The sequence below is a fragment of the Eublepharis macularius genome, chromosome 1, assembly GCF_028583425.1.
Source record: "Eublepharis macularius isolate TG4126 chromosome 1, MPM_Emac_v1.0, whole genome shotgun sequence".
Lineage (NCBI taxonomy): Eukaryota > Metazoa > Chordata > Lepidosauria > Squamata > Eublepharidae > Eublepharis > Eublepharis macularius.
The window spans coordinates 55886596-55905843 of NC_072790.1; the positions used below are offsets into that span (position 1 = coordinate 55886596).

General features: G+C 42.9%; 1 protein-coding gene across 1 annotated transcript in view; it reads right to left on the bottom strand.

The window, feature by feature from the left end:
* Positions 1–19248, bottom strand: part of SNTG2 (syntrophin gamma 2) — a 439152-nt gene that overhangs the window by 121041 nt on the left and 298863 nt on the right. Inside the window, exon 9 of the mRNA XM_054979235.1 lies at positions 9803–9930. Within this exon, the coding sequence (XP_054835210.1) occupies positions 9803–9930 (128 nt within the window). The remainder of the gene's footprint in view (positions 1–9802; positions 9931–19248) is intronic.

The following is a 19248-nucleotide window of genomic DNA, read 5'->3' on the forward strand; positions in this document are numbered from 1 at the left end:
GGCGGAGGTAGATAGAGCAATCCAGCTGTCCATTGCTCCTAGCACACGCCGGGCCTACGACCGTGCGGTAGGACAGTTTCATCAGTTTAGGTCGTCAGCCAACCTCCAGCATGTTTGGCCCATTCCGCAGGAACATTTACTGCACTTTTGTGTCGTGCAGAGGGACAGGGGACTTGCAGTTAAATCTATTAGGGGCCAACTGGCCGCTCTGGCTTTTGCCAGCAAATCACGGGGCTTATCAGAATTTACAGGGGCCTTTAGGATTAGGAAAGTGCTGGAGGGATGGTCTAGGGAAAAAAGGACGCCCCCTGACCCTAGACAACCCATATCTCCTTCGGTCTTGCGGGGACTTGGGGCGGCATGGGCTGAAGTGTGCTCATCCAGGTTTGAGCATAAACTCTTCCATGCAGCAGCGTTAACTGCATTTTTTGGGGCCCTGCGAGTTAGTGAGTTGGTTGCTTCATCGCGCTCTGATTTATCGGGTAGGGCCTTGATGGCCAGGGATATTAAATTTGTGGGAGACAACGTCTCCATTTGCATCAGGAGGTCTAAGACGGACCAGCAGCAGCGCGGAATCACCTTCCACTTGGGCCCTTGTTCTGAGGCGGGCTTGTGCCCGGTTAAAGCCCTCAAGGAATACACCGCACTTAGGGGTGATGCCCAGGGGCTGTTGTTCTTACACGAGGACCAAGCTCCTTTGACCAAGTATCAATTTTGGACAGTAACTGAGAGGGCACTCAAGAAACTAGGCTTGTCGGGGGTCAAATTCGGCACTCATTCCTTTCGGATTGGTGCGGCCTCCACGGCAGCAGTTTTGGGATACCCCCCTAAGGCTATTCAGAAAGTGGGTAGGTGGCGGTCGAGAGCTTTCAGGTCTTATGTCCGACCCCTACAGCAATTTTAAATGGCGAACTAATTGCTCTTTCTCCAGGTGCCGTGTCGGGCCATGAGAGGAGGAGGATCCTGATATGTGGCCACAGCACGGTGTTTTGGGCGGCCAATCAAGCTAAGAACACGCCGATTGGATCCCAGTTGGGCCTGAGTGCTGTGGCCACAGTGGAGTGGCAGGGACGGCGGGGCCTCAGGTGGCCGGGCCTCTTGCCTCTCCTGTTTAGGGGGTGGTTGCAGCCGCCCCCGCACATTGTGGTCATCCACCTGGGTGGGAATGACCTTGGCATGGTACAGGGTAAGGCCCTGTCAGTGCAAGTAGCAGTGGACCTAGCATACATAAACGACCGATGGCCTGGTGTGCTGGTTATATGGTCCGAGATGCTACAACGTCGAGTTTGGCGGGAGGCTTTGAATCCCAAGGCTATTGAGAGGGCCCGCCGTAAGACCAACCATGACATCAGGAAGGCCTTGGGGCAGGGCTTGGGCATTTATCTGCCACACCCCAGGATTAGGGCCGAATTTGCCAACCTCTACAGAGGAGATGGTGTCCATATGTCACCTGAGGGCAATGAGTTATTTTTAGATGACCTGCGGCAAGGGCTTCGGGTGGCGCTAGGCCACCTGTGGGGCGCGAGGGTCTAAGCAGAGGCTTGACCCTTGCGTTGGCAGGAGTTTTTGGGAATAGGGTGCGGGCTGGTGAGCCCCTGTGGCATTCCCCAAGGTTGGGGAACAGGGTCTGCTGTTAGGGCGGTATGCATGGGCGGCTACCGTCAGGGAGGGCAGACGCCTGAGGGGATCCCCGGGAACAAGACCTCACCTCATGCTTGGCGGCTGGGGCGCAACAGGTGCTTGAGTGGGATCCCAGGGCCTAGCTGGCCGGGTTCCAGCCCTTCAGGAGAGGGCCTACACCCGGGGCATTGGGGGCTCGCCCAGACAGGCAAGGCGGTGGTCAGGTGCTGACCCCAGGGCTTGACCTGTACCGCTCAGTTAGCCCTTGCCGAATGTTATTGTTATGGTCATTTAATAAACGGCCCTTTTATCCAAGCCTGTGTCTGTCTCTTACTTCCGACTGGGGGTACAATTTCTTTTTCTAAATCTCAGAAACAAGTGGGTTAACATTACTTCTAAGACCCTGTGAATTTAATTGAATACACTCCAGAACCAGTATGCATAAAACTGCTGTCTTCCTTGGAAGCAGAAATCTTTCAGTTATTGAATGACAATGAACCTCCATGGGTAGAGGCAGTATATTTCAAAGCAGACTTTAACAAGTATCTTCTTGCATATCGCTCTGAAAAAATTATGCACTGGGTTGGATAATGCTATCTCTTCTGCTGGTAAGAAAGGAAGGAGAAAATTGTATGTGTGTGAATGTGAAAAGAAGGAGAAAACTATGTGTGTGTGAATGTGAACAGAGAAGTTTCAATATCACCTTTTCCATTCACAGAAAAATACTATGAATGCTTGTAATCCATGACATCTTCCTTGAGATTAGGATGGTACTTTCCTGCTTGAAGATTAGCAGAGTGCACCTAATGAAAACTGTATATTGTAAAGTCTTTTTCTGACCCTGAAAGGAAAAAAATGGAGGCAGGTCTTACTGGAGTGCCCAATGATCCTGAGCCATAAATTCTCCAAACACACACATATATACACAACCTCTCTTTGGCAATATTTTGGAGAAATGCTGACACATCTTCTCTGTACCCATCAATCCTGAATCCAGATGTAGAAGCTGAGCACACTTGTGCTTACCGAAGATCAAGAATGAACTCTAGTGACAACAGTCACTCACAAAAAAATTCTGATCCTGAAGCACTTACCTGTAGCTAAATCCTATTACAATCAATTTAATATACATCAATAATCATCATGATCAAATCCCATTATTTTACTGGGATTGTGTTCTGACATTACCATTCTTGCATCATGGTAGAAACACAATCTTGGACAAGAATGCCCTTGGTACAGTCTACTAGTGCCCTTTTTTATTAGATTTTTGAACCATGTATTACCAACACTCAAAATATCTCACTTAAAAGAAACATGAACAAAATATTAAAGCATCATAATAAAGAACTGCATACTCTTTATCAACACAAAACCCATCAATTACCCAAGTTGACTGAAATAAAAAATAGCGTTAATTTGCATGTAAACCCAAAGATTGCAAGTAGACCCTTCTTTTAAAAAACTACCCCTTTTTCTACTTCCATTATAACCTGATGTCAAGAGATTCAGATGAATAGCCATGTTGGTCTGTAGTAGAAGAGCAAGATTTGAGTCCAGTAGAAACCAACTCATTTTCCAGGATTGAGCTTTAAATGTGACAAAAGGAACTTCGGCTCTGGCTGGCTTTTGGGGGGGGGGGGGAGAGGGCTTCTCTACCTCCACAAGCCCAGCAGACTCCTCTCCTGGGCGCTGTTACTCAGGCTCCAGCTAGCTGGGGTGGGGGGTGGGTAACTTTGCTTTCCTCCTCGGGCGGCTGCAGTACAGACAAAAACTCAGGGCAACAGGTTTGAGTGGGAATAGCTTTCCTTTTCCCCCGCACATTCTGTCCATGTTCTTTGTTCAGGCTGTAGCACTTGGAGCAGCAGGCCTGGGGTGGGAAAAGGAGCTTTTCTGTCCACCCCCCCTCCCCTGGGCAGGCCGATCATTTCAAAAGTCTAGGAGGGTAGTTTACTTCAGGAAAATAAGATCCTCTTGCTACAGCTGCAGATACTCAAGCAGAATGAGCCCTACTCAGCGCAAGCCCAATCTGGCCACACCCACTTCCTGAAAAGCCTCAGCAGTTGCATAAAGAAGTGCCGACGGGCACCCCTGCGCCCACAGGCTACAAGTTGGGGACCCCTGTATTAATGGAGTCAGATTTTAAAATTACATAGTGAATGCTAGAGCGAGCAGAACACTTTTTACTCTGCTTAAGTATTTGCTGCTTGTCCCACTACATCTAAAGGCAAGCCTCTTAATATCATATCCTTTCCCTGCATGTAATTTGTTGTCTTGTTTGAACAGAGTGGTTTAGAATATTTTCCCACCTGAATTGTTTTATAGGAATTGTATCCTCTGTGTGAAATATTAAACTTTCTGCATGAATAAGGGTCAGTTAATGAAAAATAACATGAATCAGTGGCAGTTTTAGATTACTATTATTGTGTAACAATGCCAATATACACATTCTGTCAACTAATAAATGAGGGTAAAATTTGTGTTAACTCAGACTTTGTGTCCTTGTTACTTTAGAACTATTCATTTTATTTTGAAAAAACAACATCAATAATTTATGGTGTCAGGAAAATGAACCATATAAATATTTGATTTTTAATCTACACATAATGGTTCCTTGCATATCAGGAAGAATTTTGGGTCCATTTAACTTTTATAATATTCAAATAACTAGAAATGATCTGTAATGAAAATACAAAGTTATACTTACAAAAGACTATACCGAAACAACTTTCCAGAACAGTATGCAGCTGACTTAGCAATAATGGACATTGTACTGAATTAATGCTGTTTAGTTAATACTGGTTTAAATATATATTATCATAAAGATTGCACTAAGCTCAAGTTCTGTGCAAGAGTACAATAACAACCAACAAAGGAACTATCTTAGTTACACATAAATTATTTCAGCATTCTAACTCCAATTTAGAGGGTCACTTTATTATTGCTTTACTTCTTCCTATGCAGTTATTTACATGATGAAGTTCTGTAAGGTGGAAAATGACCTGTAGGATTTTCCTTACTATTTGTCTCACAAACAGGGTTTCCTGTTATGCTCCTCATTCCACTTAGAAAAAAGTTTCCAAGTATATGAGCAGCACACATAACGTTTACAATGTAGACGGCCCTGATCATGGCAAAAGCTTTTATGACAACATCAGGAATGGCCAGATAGCAAAAGAGAAAATAAAAACACTCCTAGAATGATTCAGGAAGGAAAGAAACTTTGCAGTCCTCCATTTTTGTTCCCATATAAGCTGCTAATTTTGCTGGAATGGCTTGGTGTAAAACAGCCCTTTAAATTATAGACATGATGCAGAGTCAAATAAATAAACTACTATCTATCTAGAAGAGAATATGTCTGTAATAACAACACGAACTGGTTTAGGTATTAAAAGACATTCTCATATTTAAGAATGTGTAAACTGTAACAAATAACGTTTAGTAAATAACATTAAAATGAGTGTGTATTCTCTGCAATCGTTTTGAAACCGCACTGGAGGTTTTTAGACACTATTAAAAGACATTCTCACATTTAAGTATATCTAAACTGTAACACATAACACTGAATAAATAACATTGAAATGAGTGTGTATTCTCTGCAATCGTTTTGCAACTGCACTGGAGGTTTTTAGGCACTATATGACACACATCTGTGAAAAACTAGTCAGGAAAGTTCAACAAGATGTTATAATCAATAGTGTTGAAAATACTGATATGATACAGTTTGTATGAAGACTGAAGTGAACAACAGAGATAGAGAAGTACCCAGGATCAGATAGTTTATAACCTTAGGACAGGCAATCTCTGTTTTGTGCAGAAATTTGGAACCTGTCAGGAATATTTGAAAAAAGATTATTTAGAATGAGATACTGAGAAGGCCAAAAATGATAATAGTGTCAGCCAGTAAAATAAGAAAAAATGACCTGACTATCACGGTCATTTTAGAAATCCAATCTAATCTGATTTTAAAACCATCTCTAGAATTATTTGGATAAACATATCTATAAACCAGTTGATGACATCCAAACCTAAAGGGGACAGCACACTAATATTAGCATAAAGGCAGGGTACAAATGTTAATAAATAATAGACCATCCCAATTCCTTGGTATATACTGTCTCCTTGGTCTTTTCTGCATGGGGATTTTTCTTCAGTTCTAGCCCCATACTGCATCGATTTCTCTCCAGAGTACTACTGCACGTATAGTCAAAATACCCCAATTCAGTCTAAAAACTGCTTCCCAGACTTCTTTGCTTTCCACATGGAAAAAGGCTGCATCTGCAGCAGAATCTGTCTTTCCCTGACTTTTCTACGTCTTCTCTTCTGAGCACATACTCCGATTTATTTCTTAGCAAGGTCAAACCAGGGCTTTTTGAAGTGCAGAATACTTTCTTCAGTGTGAGGTCCGGCCCTGATTTTCACCCTCCCCTTTATTCCCCTGCATTCCGATTGGTTGAACAGCAACCAACACAGATTTCTTTCTTTCTAAACAAAAACTGCAATGTTGTTATTTAAAACAAAAACAAAACTCTTGCAATTGTTGCGGGGGGGGGAATGCTGCAATATGACTAACAGAAAAACTCTGCAGAGAGCCCTGAATTCCTAATATTTTAAAGTTTCCCTCCAGAACACCTCAATCAATCAACACACAGAAATGTCACAATTGTTTATTATGTGTTGTGTGTGCATGCTAACCTCTGCAGTAAGAAGGAAATTGTCTTCTGACCAACACAAGGTATGTAGGATGCCATTTTGTACAGGAGTCTCTGTGTTTCCTGTATTTTTTAGTTCATTGGTGCAGAATGGGGGAAAGGGTTTGTGTCATCTGGTTCTCTTCCCTAAGACAGCAGCTGTCCCAGAACTAGAGTTGTACCCTCACCTTCCTTCTCGGACTCTTATAGAACCCTATTTTAAAGCCCTACCTATCATCTCCACCCACCAATCCCCATCAGCCTCGCCACTCCATGGGCTTGGCCTAGCTCAAGGAAGGGGCAGGTGGTCCCTCTTCCCTCTTCCCCTTGGTATGGATACCAGCCATTCTCCGTCTCACAGCCACCCCCCCCCCCCACATTGGTTGAGCCAGAAGGCTGGCCCAGGGTAGGACACAAGCACTTGGGGCCTGCTTCTGCTTTTCCTAAGCCTGCCCGCCTGGCCTCACTGCTCTAGCTATTCCCAGGCCCATCTGTGCTTTGGCCACCCTGTTACTCCTGTTTTGGCCTCTTCCTGCGCTGTCAATGCCTGTGGCTTCTTGGGGAACCTGTGGAGGCAAGATCTTGGATAGAAGGTGCGAGCCTGCTTCCCTGTCCACCCCTGTCCTTGGCTGGGCCAGTCTCAGCTGCTCTGGCCAATACCAGGAGCTGTACTATGTGTTCCAGCCACAGCAATGATGTCAAGAGCCATGCCAGGCACTCAGGCTGCAGTGGTAGCTGTGATGGTGGGGTGGAGGAGAGCACCCTAATCCAACAGCATTCCTAGACACCCTTCTTATAGAAATAGTTCTGGGTTATTCATATGCTTACATGTATTAGTAGAGCACAATATACAATATACAAAACAGTGTCTATGTTATTCAGGGTAGACATGTGGAGGACTTGGGGGAGCAAGAACATACCAGCTACTGGGGCACTTGCCAGTGGCATGACATTTCTGATGAGGTTCTCTGACATCACTTCCATAAATGACATTATCACATTGCTGGCCAACCAAAACTGCTCTGGTATTCGGGTAAACAAAACTGTTTTTTGCCAAATACCAAGGCTTTACCCAGTGAATGATGACATCACTTCCAGATGTACTGGAAGCGATATCAGCATTTCACCAGCAAGGGTCTGCACTTCTGGTAACTCCCTCTTGTTTCCCACACTTTCTTCTCTCACTGGCCAGCTGAATGGCAGCATGGGGAGGTACAAGCTGTAGATAGGGGATCCCTGCCCTCAGGAGGGAGCTGGCAATCCTGCTGATCCTTTGGTTTGACACATATTTAGTATCTTCTGTGTGGGAGAAAAACAACATAGAGAATGTCATTTTCAGCAGGCAAAACACACACTCCCATATGGGTCTTCCATAGCACATGTCAGCTTTCATAGCTGCATTTAAAAAAATGCTTGGGGAAAAGTTACATATAACTGCACCCCTCTGGCTTTTAAGTCAGCTAAAAGACTAGACATTTTAATGCAAAAATTAGATGAATCCAAAGGATGAATGATTACAGTGTATTCATTGCCACAGTGAAACCGTCCAAAGGAAGCTGAAAAAAACCATAATTCCAAGCCATCATATCAGTAGCATTGTCAGAACGTGGAAAAATCAGGACTTACAAAAAAATCATGTAAAAGTCTCCAAGCTCACAGAAGTATCAAACAAATGTGACGTTAATGGTATTTTCATGTGAAAAACACTTGACAGATGGCTTGTTTAGCCCATATTGTTATTGGGTTAGATACAATCAGCATTTTTACTCCATCTTGTTAAGTACCACGCAGGTCTCATAAGTCATGACCTCAAGCTTAGTCTTTTTGTTAGTTGAAGGAGGAACCCCCCCCCCCCACACACACACACCTTTCACCAGCAGAAAAGTTGGCTGGATCCAATCTACTGTCTTCTTCAAAGTTCATGAGTCAGTAATGTAGCAGTTTCTGTCATCTAGAATATTAACAATATATAGAATGCCTTTTTTTGCATTATCAAGTCAGTCCTTAAATGTTGTAGTGTCATATTCATATAATGATACTTGTACTTGGTATAATATTTGTAAACATCTTGAGTATAAAGTGTACACAGAAGAAGTGATAGTAGCTTTCTAGGTCCTGCTATCCTCAAGTACTGGGAGATTTCTCACCTTTTCTCAGCTGTTTCTTCAGTCTTAATTTGTATGTAAATATTTCAGCAGTTGAAAGGAGCAGCTATAGAAACTCCAGATAGCATGAGGGATGTGTCTTTTCAGTGTCACATCAGTTCTTCATTTCATATATGAGAGAAATGTGGTCTGATTTAGGTGTTTTCACAGGAATGAGATGGCAGTCTACCTGGCGTATCCCTCGTATCAACATCATAGCATGATGTTGCAGAGAAAGAAATAGTGGTTTGTGCTGGGTTCTGGCAGCTGGATTTCCTGGTAGAGAAGGAAATCTCCAGCACTCAAATATCAGAACCTAATTATCTATGAGTTGAGCTCTGTTTCTGGAATGCAATATTTCCACCTTCCCAGTCCAACAGCAACCCCTTTGCTCCTGGGGAAAAAGTGCAACTACTCTTGCACTTCAGGCACTTTTTAGAATGGCTTGAAATGTGGCTTGGGAGCCGCAGATAGAATCATATTGTTGGAAGGGGTCTTCTAGACCATCTAGTCCAACCCTCTGCTCAGTGCAGGAACAGACGAAGCATCCCTGACAAGTATTCATCCAGCCGTACCTTGAAGACTGCCAATGAGGGGAAACCCACCATATCCCCAGGCAGCCAATTTCAGGGGGAAATCAGTAAATACCAAGGATATACAAATATATCTTTGGTTCCACATTATATCGGTTTTACTATGGTTATACTTGGTTATTATGGTCATAATTGACATATGTAAGTTTTAGGAACATTGTTACTTGCCCCAAGCCATGAGGATGGAGCAGGCTAAAAATATAAACAATTCAACCACATCATTGAAAAGAGACAAATTTTCACTGGCCACTTCTGCTGGATTTCCCAACTGCCAAAGACAGCTGCCTAGTTTTCCATGCACTAACCTAGTATAAGTTGTTTGATGATATATTTATTATATGTGACTGGAGCATTTTATAAAATTAGTGGGAGGACTTGGTGTTGCTCGATTTGACAGGAATCATACATACGTTATCTAATGAAGAAGCTTTGACTCTCAAAAGCCCATACCCTGAAAATATTGTTGGTCTCTAAGGTGCCCCTGGACTCAGATCCTACTGTTCTACTGCAGACCAACATAGCTACCTACCTGAAACGTGCATACATATGTAAGTGCTATCAGCCTATTTATGGAGACCCCAGCAAGTGACTCTCAAGTCAATTGAGAAGGAGAGGTAGTTTGCCATTGCCTAATAAGAATCATAGACTTCTACAATTCTTGTCAGTGGATTTAGAAACAACCAATACAGTTACTGTACTCCCCCCCCAAATCACAAACTAAATGACCTAATACTTCCATTTCAAAAGTACAAACCTTAATTTATTTGTTCCAGCTTTGTATCTTGAGATTCGAGCCACTGACAAGGGAACAGATAGGGTGTCCAACCAACGCTTCTCATATTTTGGTTCATTAGCTATGGGTGAAGAAGGTGACGATGGTGCCTGTAAAAAATAAATGAGAGTCTGAAATAGTCTATTGGATCCAACAGTGAAGCAAACATTAATATGCATTTGTAGAAGTCAGAGTATTACCATTGTTTAGGAAATTCAGAGAGCAGGAAGGAAATAAAATAATCATTTATTGTGAAATGAAACGTGTGGTCTGAACTGATTTTCTATATTATTTGTGTAATGGTAAGATTGCTTTTAAGTTAAAAGCATAAGCCTCAGAGCTAATTGAGGACAAAAATAATGCTTACATACAGAATTTTCCTCTGAAATCAAGTTTACTATTTTAAAAGCACAAATCAAGAGGACAGTGCCAATTGTAAGTCATGGAATTATTTTCTTTCCTAACATTTGACAGAGGAAAGCAGAATATTTTGATATAAAGAACTGTTCAGAACAACATTCTTCATATGCACATCATCACTCTAGCACCAGTATGCTATGTTTACTAAAATATATATTTACATGCAAATTCTGTAAAAGCATTTCTCACGTTTATTGAACAAAAACCTGTATAAACTAAAATTGTGATGTCTTATTCCATAGATACCCAAATAGTGGTGCTATTAATACCAAAGCATTCCTCCATACTTTTAGAAAGATGAAAATATTTAGCAATGATAATGGGATTCTATTGGTATGGCCACTTTTGATCCCAGAAGATAACTGAATCCATCCATACTGGAAAGGTTATCGAAGGCCAAGGTCTAATATCCTCATGCTTCTCCAGTCATAACATTCTTTCAATTAGTAGCTCCAGCTGCTTCAATGGCCACCCCCTTGCAGGTAATGAGTGTTTTAATAGCATTGTTTGCTTTGTAGCTGAAGGCGATTAAAAAACTACAGTGTTTCCACTACACCCTGAAGCTGTAAACTACTGCAAAAGTGTTACTAAGTTTGCCAACTAAGAAGCAATTAAGAAATACTCTCTCATTAGCCTGTGAAGAAACACAAGCTACTGACTGAAAACAAAAGCAAGTCAGCATGCTACCACAGACAATTTAGAGCATCAATTTATTCCATTTTTGTATCTTGCACATAAAGTACCAAGAAATTGAGGGAAGCAACAGGGTTACAAACAGAAGTGGGAGCATGTATCAGTCATTTCCCAGCTGTATTCTACAGCCAAGCTTGTAATGATTAAAAAGTTTGCCATTAATGTTAGGGAATGTATCTGACGAAATGGGGATGCATTGAAAAATCTCAGAGCTCACAAAACCAGACATTTCCAGATTTCACATGAAAAAATCATTGGCTGTTCATTGCTCTTCATTTTGCCACAGGAAAGGAACTGAAACTTAACAAGAAAAGAATTGATCATCTTGTTTAGGTTCCTTGAAAATTATGTACTCGGCATTAAAATAATTTCACTTGGTAGACTGGTAAAGGCCGTTTTAGATTTGATTTCGCAGTCCTTTATACTCACATATTCACTTACTCACTCTGTCTACTTACCTAGCCATCCACCAACTGAATATTTCAATTTTGCGAATACCCTCATTTGGCCTCATGACTGAAACATTAAATGCCTGTCCAGCAATTTAAACTTTGGACAGTATTTTGGCAATGTTTGATCTTGTGACCAGTGAGACATTGCAATGTAGTCATATAAATACTGATTGCAATCTTTTGCTTTTATTTAAGTACTTTTTCACTAGAACTTCCCTCAATGTCAGGAAAGACCTCAGTGAGAAATGGAAAGCTTCCATCCAGAACTCATGTCATTTCATCCTATTTAGTTCCAATATTTATATAAATAACATTTCCCCCCAAAAGCAGGGTAATCATTTCTTTCCTTTCACAATTGTGGACAAGAAAGAATCTCTTGTTCAATAAGATAAAAGGGTGCTTGCAGCTCATTTCCCATTATGCCTGAAATTTATGTTATGTGTATGTTCTGCAATCATGAATACTTATAATGGTTTTACATAGCAGCATGAACAACTAAATACTTCTGTCTTGTCAAAAAAGCTAGAGATGTACATTTCTCCCTGGAGAAAATATGAGAGCAATAGGTGTCCCAGCTGGGATTTATATAGGACTTAGTGAACTGCAACTGGCTGCTATGGAAATATGTGATAGGCTGTTATGATAGCATATGATTGTCTGCTGACTTCATCAGAAACCTAAGCTTGTGGCTATGGTAGGAGGCATGAAGAGTGAATTTGATTTTCATTTGTATGGGCCCATGGAATTGATCTGAGTTACGGTTTCCAGTGATGTTAAGTTGCACTGATGTTGTGTGGTGTATCTGCAACTGTAGGTACAAATGCACAGCCATTAGGATATCTCAAGCAGTATTATTAGGGTTGCCAGGCCCCTTGAGTCCCCCAGCGGGGGACTGGGAACCTGGTACTCACTCTCCGCGCTGTGTGCATGATTACATCACTTCTGGAAGTGACATCATCATGTGGGTCAAAGGGCGGCCCAGTGTGCGTCCCCGCACTCACCAAAGGGCTGAATCGCACCCCCTCGCGATTCGCACCCCTCGCACCCCCCTCGCGGGCCCGATTCAGCCCGAAACAGGCCTGTTGAGGGGCACGGGAGCATGCTGCAGTGGGGTGTGGGGGAGCGCCGCGCTGCCCAGGACTGCGCCATGCCGCACGCCCCCCCACTGGCCAGGTAAGTGGGGTCAAGGGGAGGAGGTGGGAACAGGGGATCCATGGCCCTGGGTGGGGGATTGGCAGCCCTAAGTATGATGGTTTTCAGATCATCTATTGAGTTAGAGAAATACTACATGTCTCATTTGGATCAGCCTTGATCTTATTCCAGAAAGTCATATATTAGTAGACTAGAAACAATGCCCGTTGTGTGAACAAATACAACGGGTTCTAGAAAATGGATTTGGTAGGACCCCTCCCGGTGGCAAGCAGCCTCTCAGGCCAGGCTCTACCATTGCCCTGTAGGGCTGCCTCACCCTCCCAGGGCCCTGCAGATGAGGAGTTTCAAAGAATACCACACAGAGAGATGCAGACCCCTGCATGCTTCCCTCTGCTGGCCTCCTCCTCCAGCTAGCTCCCTCCTTCCTACCCATTTGTCCTCCCTCTACCTTTGTGCATAGTGGTAAGAGCCTTTCTTCTTACATAGGCCCTGATGAATGGCAGGGCTGACAGTGATGGGCAGGGCGCTGCCATGGCAATGCAACAATACAACAATGACACTCGGTAGGCCAATAGAAAAGTGAAACAAAATGCTTTGGTGCTGTACTCACTGTGGATTTAGGGGAAAGTCTATTCCAAGGAGCAATCATTCTACTCTGTCATTCCAGTCCAAGAACACTTCTGCTACTCCCAGGGGCTGTCATTCCATTGTGTGGACTGTCATTCCAAGAATGCTTCTACACTATCAGTCCCAGAGTAGTATATCCGGGCCCAGAGACTTTTATGGAAAATCCATTCAGCATTTCTTTGCAACTGTTTTTGTGCTGTAATGCTTTTCAATGGAGCCCATGCAAGTAAATTGGCATTCTGGGCTCCCATTTTCTCCAATGGTCCTTGAAGCCTCTCCCGTTATTTTCAATGGGCAATCCTGTCATTCCTTTTAGTACATGCCCTGCCAACTCCTCCTGACAGCCTCTCCGTGTGTCTCTTTCGGAAGCTAGACCAGCCCCCCCCCAGCCTTGGTGAGCTTCTCCTCCTGGGAATCACCGAGATGCCTGCGGGGACAGAGGAGGTTCAGGAAGGGCTGGGCTTCACTGGGCTCTCTGCAGCTGAGTGCAGCTGTCCAGAAGGAGAGATGGGGTCTATCTGGGCCCAGAGACCTTTATGGAAAATCCATTCCACACCGGAATGCCTGCGGGGATAGAGGAGGGCCAGGAGAGGCTGGGCTTCACCGGGCTCTCTGTAGCTGAGTACAGCTGTCTGAAGGGAGAGAGGAGGCAGAAGCCCAGACACTATGTTCCAGACACCAGCTGGGTGGCCTTAGCTTCTGGGTGTAGGGCCGTGGTGGGGGGCTCTTCGGTGGTGGGAAAGCTCAGCACCAGAGCACATGGTCTACCTGTCACTGGGCCGGGTCTTCCTGGGCCTCCCAAAGCCCCGAGGCAGCAAGAAGGCCCACTGCCAAGGCGCCAGGCCTTCATGCTGCCGCGCTGGGCCTTTCCAGGCCTGTGGAGGCTCCGAGGAGGCAATGGGGAGGCAAACCATTTTTCCTCTGCGTGCTTCTTATCCTCTCATACTGCGCATACACCACATACTGCGCATGTGCGGGGATAAAAAGTGAGTCATCGGCAACATGGTTTGGCTTTTATGTCTTAGGATAGACTAGTCACTCTGTAATTAGTCTGTGGTTTGCATTTGAAACTTAAATTTGTAAAAGGCAAAGGAAAAATGAAATAAAAGTGAAATCCATGTGAGGTTTTAAGCTGCTTTGGAAGATGCCAAACCACACTTAATTTTTTTAGAAGTAATTAAAATGAAACTCAATCATGTTGTTGAAACCGGCAGAAAAGAGTTGATGCTATTTGTTTATCGGGTTTTCTAAACCTTGTGATAATGGCTCTTGAATATTTTTCACATTATTTTATCTTGGCAAAAACTTCTCTGAAGTTTGATGCTGGTTTGGCATTTATATAATCCATATCACTCAACTGTCTTCTCCAATGTGTTAGCAGAGGTCAGTGAAAGTATCTAAGAATCTGGTTTATACAAGCAGAGGGCATAGTCTCTGAATCAATATATGAGTCAATATTTACAGTATATTTGATGGAGGCTCAGAAAGAGAAGGGAGAACAACGGGAACAGAAATCCCAGGAATGGGAGTCCAAGATAATTAACTTTGAAATAATGAAACCAACACAAAAGAAATGTATCCATAAGCAGGTCAACCAATTAAAGCTATTTCAAGGGGGATAGAATGTTACCTCCCAAATGAATAGCTAAAAAAACTGCGCTACAAAAATACAAAAACTCAAGAAAACGTTTACTTATCATTTCTGAAATTGAAGTCTTCTGCTAAAAGAAAGGCTGCTCGTCAGTAATGCTACAACAAATAGGCTTAATATTGATTGCATTAACGTATTCATACCATTCTTCCAAGCCTTAATCTGGAGTGAGTCAGCCCACATGCAGATGACTAATGATGGAAATTGGGATAGTTTGGCAGGCAGGATTTTTCTGCCCTTCCTCAACAACAATAAAGGCTCAGGCCCACTTAGCCTGAGTCTCCATCCATATTACATTCACATCTTTTGGGGAATAACACAAGGACTTTGTATCAAACATGCAGTGGGAGTTTTATGTCTCCCGCATGCACGCTGGCTCTTTGCCCCCACCCCCACATTGGAATAAAGAAGCAGACACAAGATCTGAGAACTAAAGGGCTGCTTTATTAAACTACAACAACACAGCTGTCAAAACAGCAAGGGCCTAACTAGTTGTACATGTCAGGTCCTGGGATCACCCCTGGATCTCTGCCCTAACCTGTCTGGGTGAGCCCCGCTGCCTGAGTGTGAACCATCCATGTACATGTTTGGGACCCAGCTGGCCAGGCGAATTGGTTCCCCCCTTAAAGCTCCAACTACCCAACTGTGAAGCTGGAGGAGGACCAGCTTGTCCAGGGGTTCCCCACCAGGCAGTCTGGCCTTGCAACTGGGCTGTGAAGCAGCCAGCTGCTCCTGACAGACCCCAATTCCCCACCAATGGGGATATGTCAAGGGTGCTTACCGGTCCACTCACTTCCCCCAACTTCTAACCTGCCAACAAAGACCAGGGCTGCAGAAGCAGGTAATGGCAAACCACCTCTGTTAGTCTCTTGCCATGAAAACCCTGCCAGCGGTTTCCATAAATCAACTAGAACGTGAGGGCACTCTCCACAACCACAGCCATCATTACCACTGAGTAGGCTTTAAAATAAGTTCTACCCTGTGTCTTGTCTGATTAACCCCAGGTCTTTCTCCACTGTCACTCTAGCCCTTATGTTTTCCTTGTATACAACCTCTTAGTAAACCAAGGGGCTGCCTGGGCTCTTAGATCTGAGACAGGCCATGTACGAGCACTTGTGTCAATTTGCCTGGATTATTCCCTCATTCCAGAGGTCAAGTATGGCATTGAAATGAATGTCAACCATATCAGCAAGAAAATCTCCAATTGGATCCATTAGGCTACAGAGGCTACAAGAGTGAATCATTTTAATCAGTCCCTCACTCCTGCAATGTCTTATTTTATTATTTATTTATTTATGTCATTTATAGTCCACCTTTCTGACTGAGACTCAAGTTGGATTACACAGTGTGAGATTAGTACAGTCGGTTTCAAGAACATTTCCAGAAACAATGCCATAGGATAAATAAAAACAATTTTACAAAGACATAGTATTAGTAAGAATCCAATACAGAGTTGAAGAAATGTTGAAACAGAACAGAACCGAATTCTAGGGCTGACATTAGACCACATGAAGCACAAGTAGCTCATAGGAGCACATATTTAAGACAACAGGTAGTATGTAAGGCAACATAGTGGTGAAGCCTATGGTTCTTAACTCATTAACAAAGTATCTGAGAGCCCCTCCCTACAATACAAAAGCCTTTTTGAATAATTCAGTTTCACATTATTTGTGGAAAGCTGGGGGGGGGGGTCTCATGATCTCAGGCAGGCCATTCTACAAGGTAGGGGCCACCACAGAGAAAGCCCATGTAAGGGCTGCTGTTGATTTCTCCCATGTGCAGCAGGGTCTTGGTATCCCTATAAGTCTAAACCCCAGCAAGCAGTGATCTATACATTACAAGTAGACTGTCTTCAATTCCTCCATCTTCAGATCACCTTCTTGCTGCCCAGAGCAAAACACCAGATCAAGAGTGTGACCCATAGTGTGTGGGGCAGGTCCTGAGAAAGTCCAATGGCTGTCATGGATACCAAGATATACTGAGCTGCTTCTGACATGGGAGCCTCATCATAGATGTTGGAGTCTCCCAAAACAATCAGCTTAGGAGTTCTCAACACCATCTCTAAAAGTACCTCCACCAGCTCAAACAGGGAGACTGTTGTGCAGTGTGGTGGGTAGTGCACCATGAGAATCTCAATCCTGTCCCACACTCCCAATACTAGATATATACTCTCAACATGAGCAGATCCCTGGACAGAGCATCCAGCCAGAGTGATAGAATTTTGATAGACTACAGTAACAACATCTCACTGCCTGCCAGGCTTATGCTGATGCATCACTGAATAACCATGGGGCATAGTTGGGAGAGGTTAAATCTCCCATCCTTCATTAAGCCATTGTAATCAATGTAGGGAGCACCAGATAATGCAAATTTTTTTATAATTGCTCATGTTCTTCAGAGTGATTTGAGTCCAGTAGCACCTTAAAGAACAACAAAAATTTTCAGGTATAAGTTTTGAAAATTTTGTTGGTCTTTAAGGTCCCTGAGATGGACAGAGCTGGTTCCAGCTCCTCCTCTCCCAGGGGAGAACTGGAAGAATTCTGGGTTTAGAGATGGTGTCACTGGACTCAAATCTTGCTGTTCTCTTGCAGACCACTTGAAACCAATATTCAGAGTATTAGTCATTCCACTGGCCTTATAAAATGAGAAACAATAAGCATATTGGAAGACAATGCTCAATAGTTCAAAGTGGGCCCAAGCAATCAGTTCCTGTATAAGTAGCAGAACGAATCAAACTTCCTTCTACAGTAATGTGCCTACCACATACTTGAGGGGAAAAAAATAGGATCACGGTTAGAGCTTGTCAGCTTTTCATGTTCCTGTGACAAATGATTTGCAGCGCTTGGGCAAGTTTCTATTTTAGTTCTCTCCTTGATTGTGAAGCTCTACAAGGAAAAAATAACAACTCCTTAGATCTCCTGAGTAATTTAATTTGAAGCTTCGATTAAGGTTGTCTCTTGAAAAATCAACACAGTCACACACACGGAAGTTTGGAAATGTTTGTTTTATCTAATGGACACTCAATGAAAACACTACAAATTTTTTTCTGTTAGCAGGGATGAACTACTTAGTACGTAAAAAAATCTCTTACAAATTGGAAGGCAAACAAATTGGTATATTTTAATTGCATGTAATCAACACAGATTGCATGTAATTTTCATGGACTTGTCCTGAGGGGTAGCAGGTGGATATTTTTCAATTATTTATCTTATTCTCCACAGTGAAATGTTATGGACTCAGTCCTTGAAAGATCTTTCTATACAGACTAGGAAATCAGGAGAAATGAAAAGCATTGTAATTGTGAGTTCCACATCCTCCTTACTTATTTCCAACATCTTGGTAATAATGAAAACTAATATTTTCATAAGTGTGATCACAGCCAATGGAATGATGGTATACAGAAGAGTTCAGTAACTCCATGTTTCACTTTTCCCACTTTTGTGGAGTGCACTTACTCTTATTCTAGTACTTCTGTTTGTGCAAGATCAGTGGTATTCTGCAAGCCTTGTGCAAATGGAAGGGCAAGTGAAAGAGGAAGCTTGCTGTGAAGTAGATATTATCTAGCACACATGGGACTCAAGGATCCAAGCCAGGGAGTATTCAATAGCTATCAGCTTTGTTGTATAGTCCTGTGGCAATCTTAGATGAAATACTGTGTGTTAATCCTTGGGTTTGGAATATTGTTTGCTAGAAAACATGGTGTGTGGGGGATCCTAAGTGGATCTACATGGAATCTATGTTTCATTTTTTTCACTTGTGTGTGTGTGTGTGTGTGGCGGGGCAAACTAGATATGACAGCATCCTTGTGGCCATCATGAGGATGCTGCCACCATTTTAAAGTCCTGTAAAACTGCGATAAGGGTGATCCTGATTTGGTCCACTCTTGTTCCATACCACCTGCTTTTGAAAGTGCCAAAACAACCAAGGCAGTTGCTGCCATGTTAAAATGATTTTAGAATGGTGATAACATCCTCATAGTGGTCATAAGGGCATCATTGCACCTAGAGTGCCCTAGGTTTGCTTCCTGTCAGGCCTTCATTATGCGATACTAGTGTTGTATAAACTTGAATGAAAATATTCACAGCATTTGCTGTTGCAAATCTGTGCAGTGTAAATCAAGTTTTTATTTGTGCTCCTGTACAAATGTAAAAAACATTCAGCTGCTCTTCCAAATGTGAGTGAGGATATGCATTCAAATGCACATTTAAAGCAATGTGGATAGACAAACTACATCCACACTCTGATACGTATTTGAAAGCACAATTGACTTGTGCTGATCTAGCTAAGGAGAAACCGTCTATTATTCTGTGCATACATCTCCTTATCTGAACTGGAGTTCTTTTCTTGTCACTTTTACAGCTTCTAATAAATTGATCATCAATGCATATATATGCACTACACATCATAAGTGTAGTATTTTTGTAATACTAATA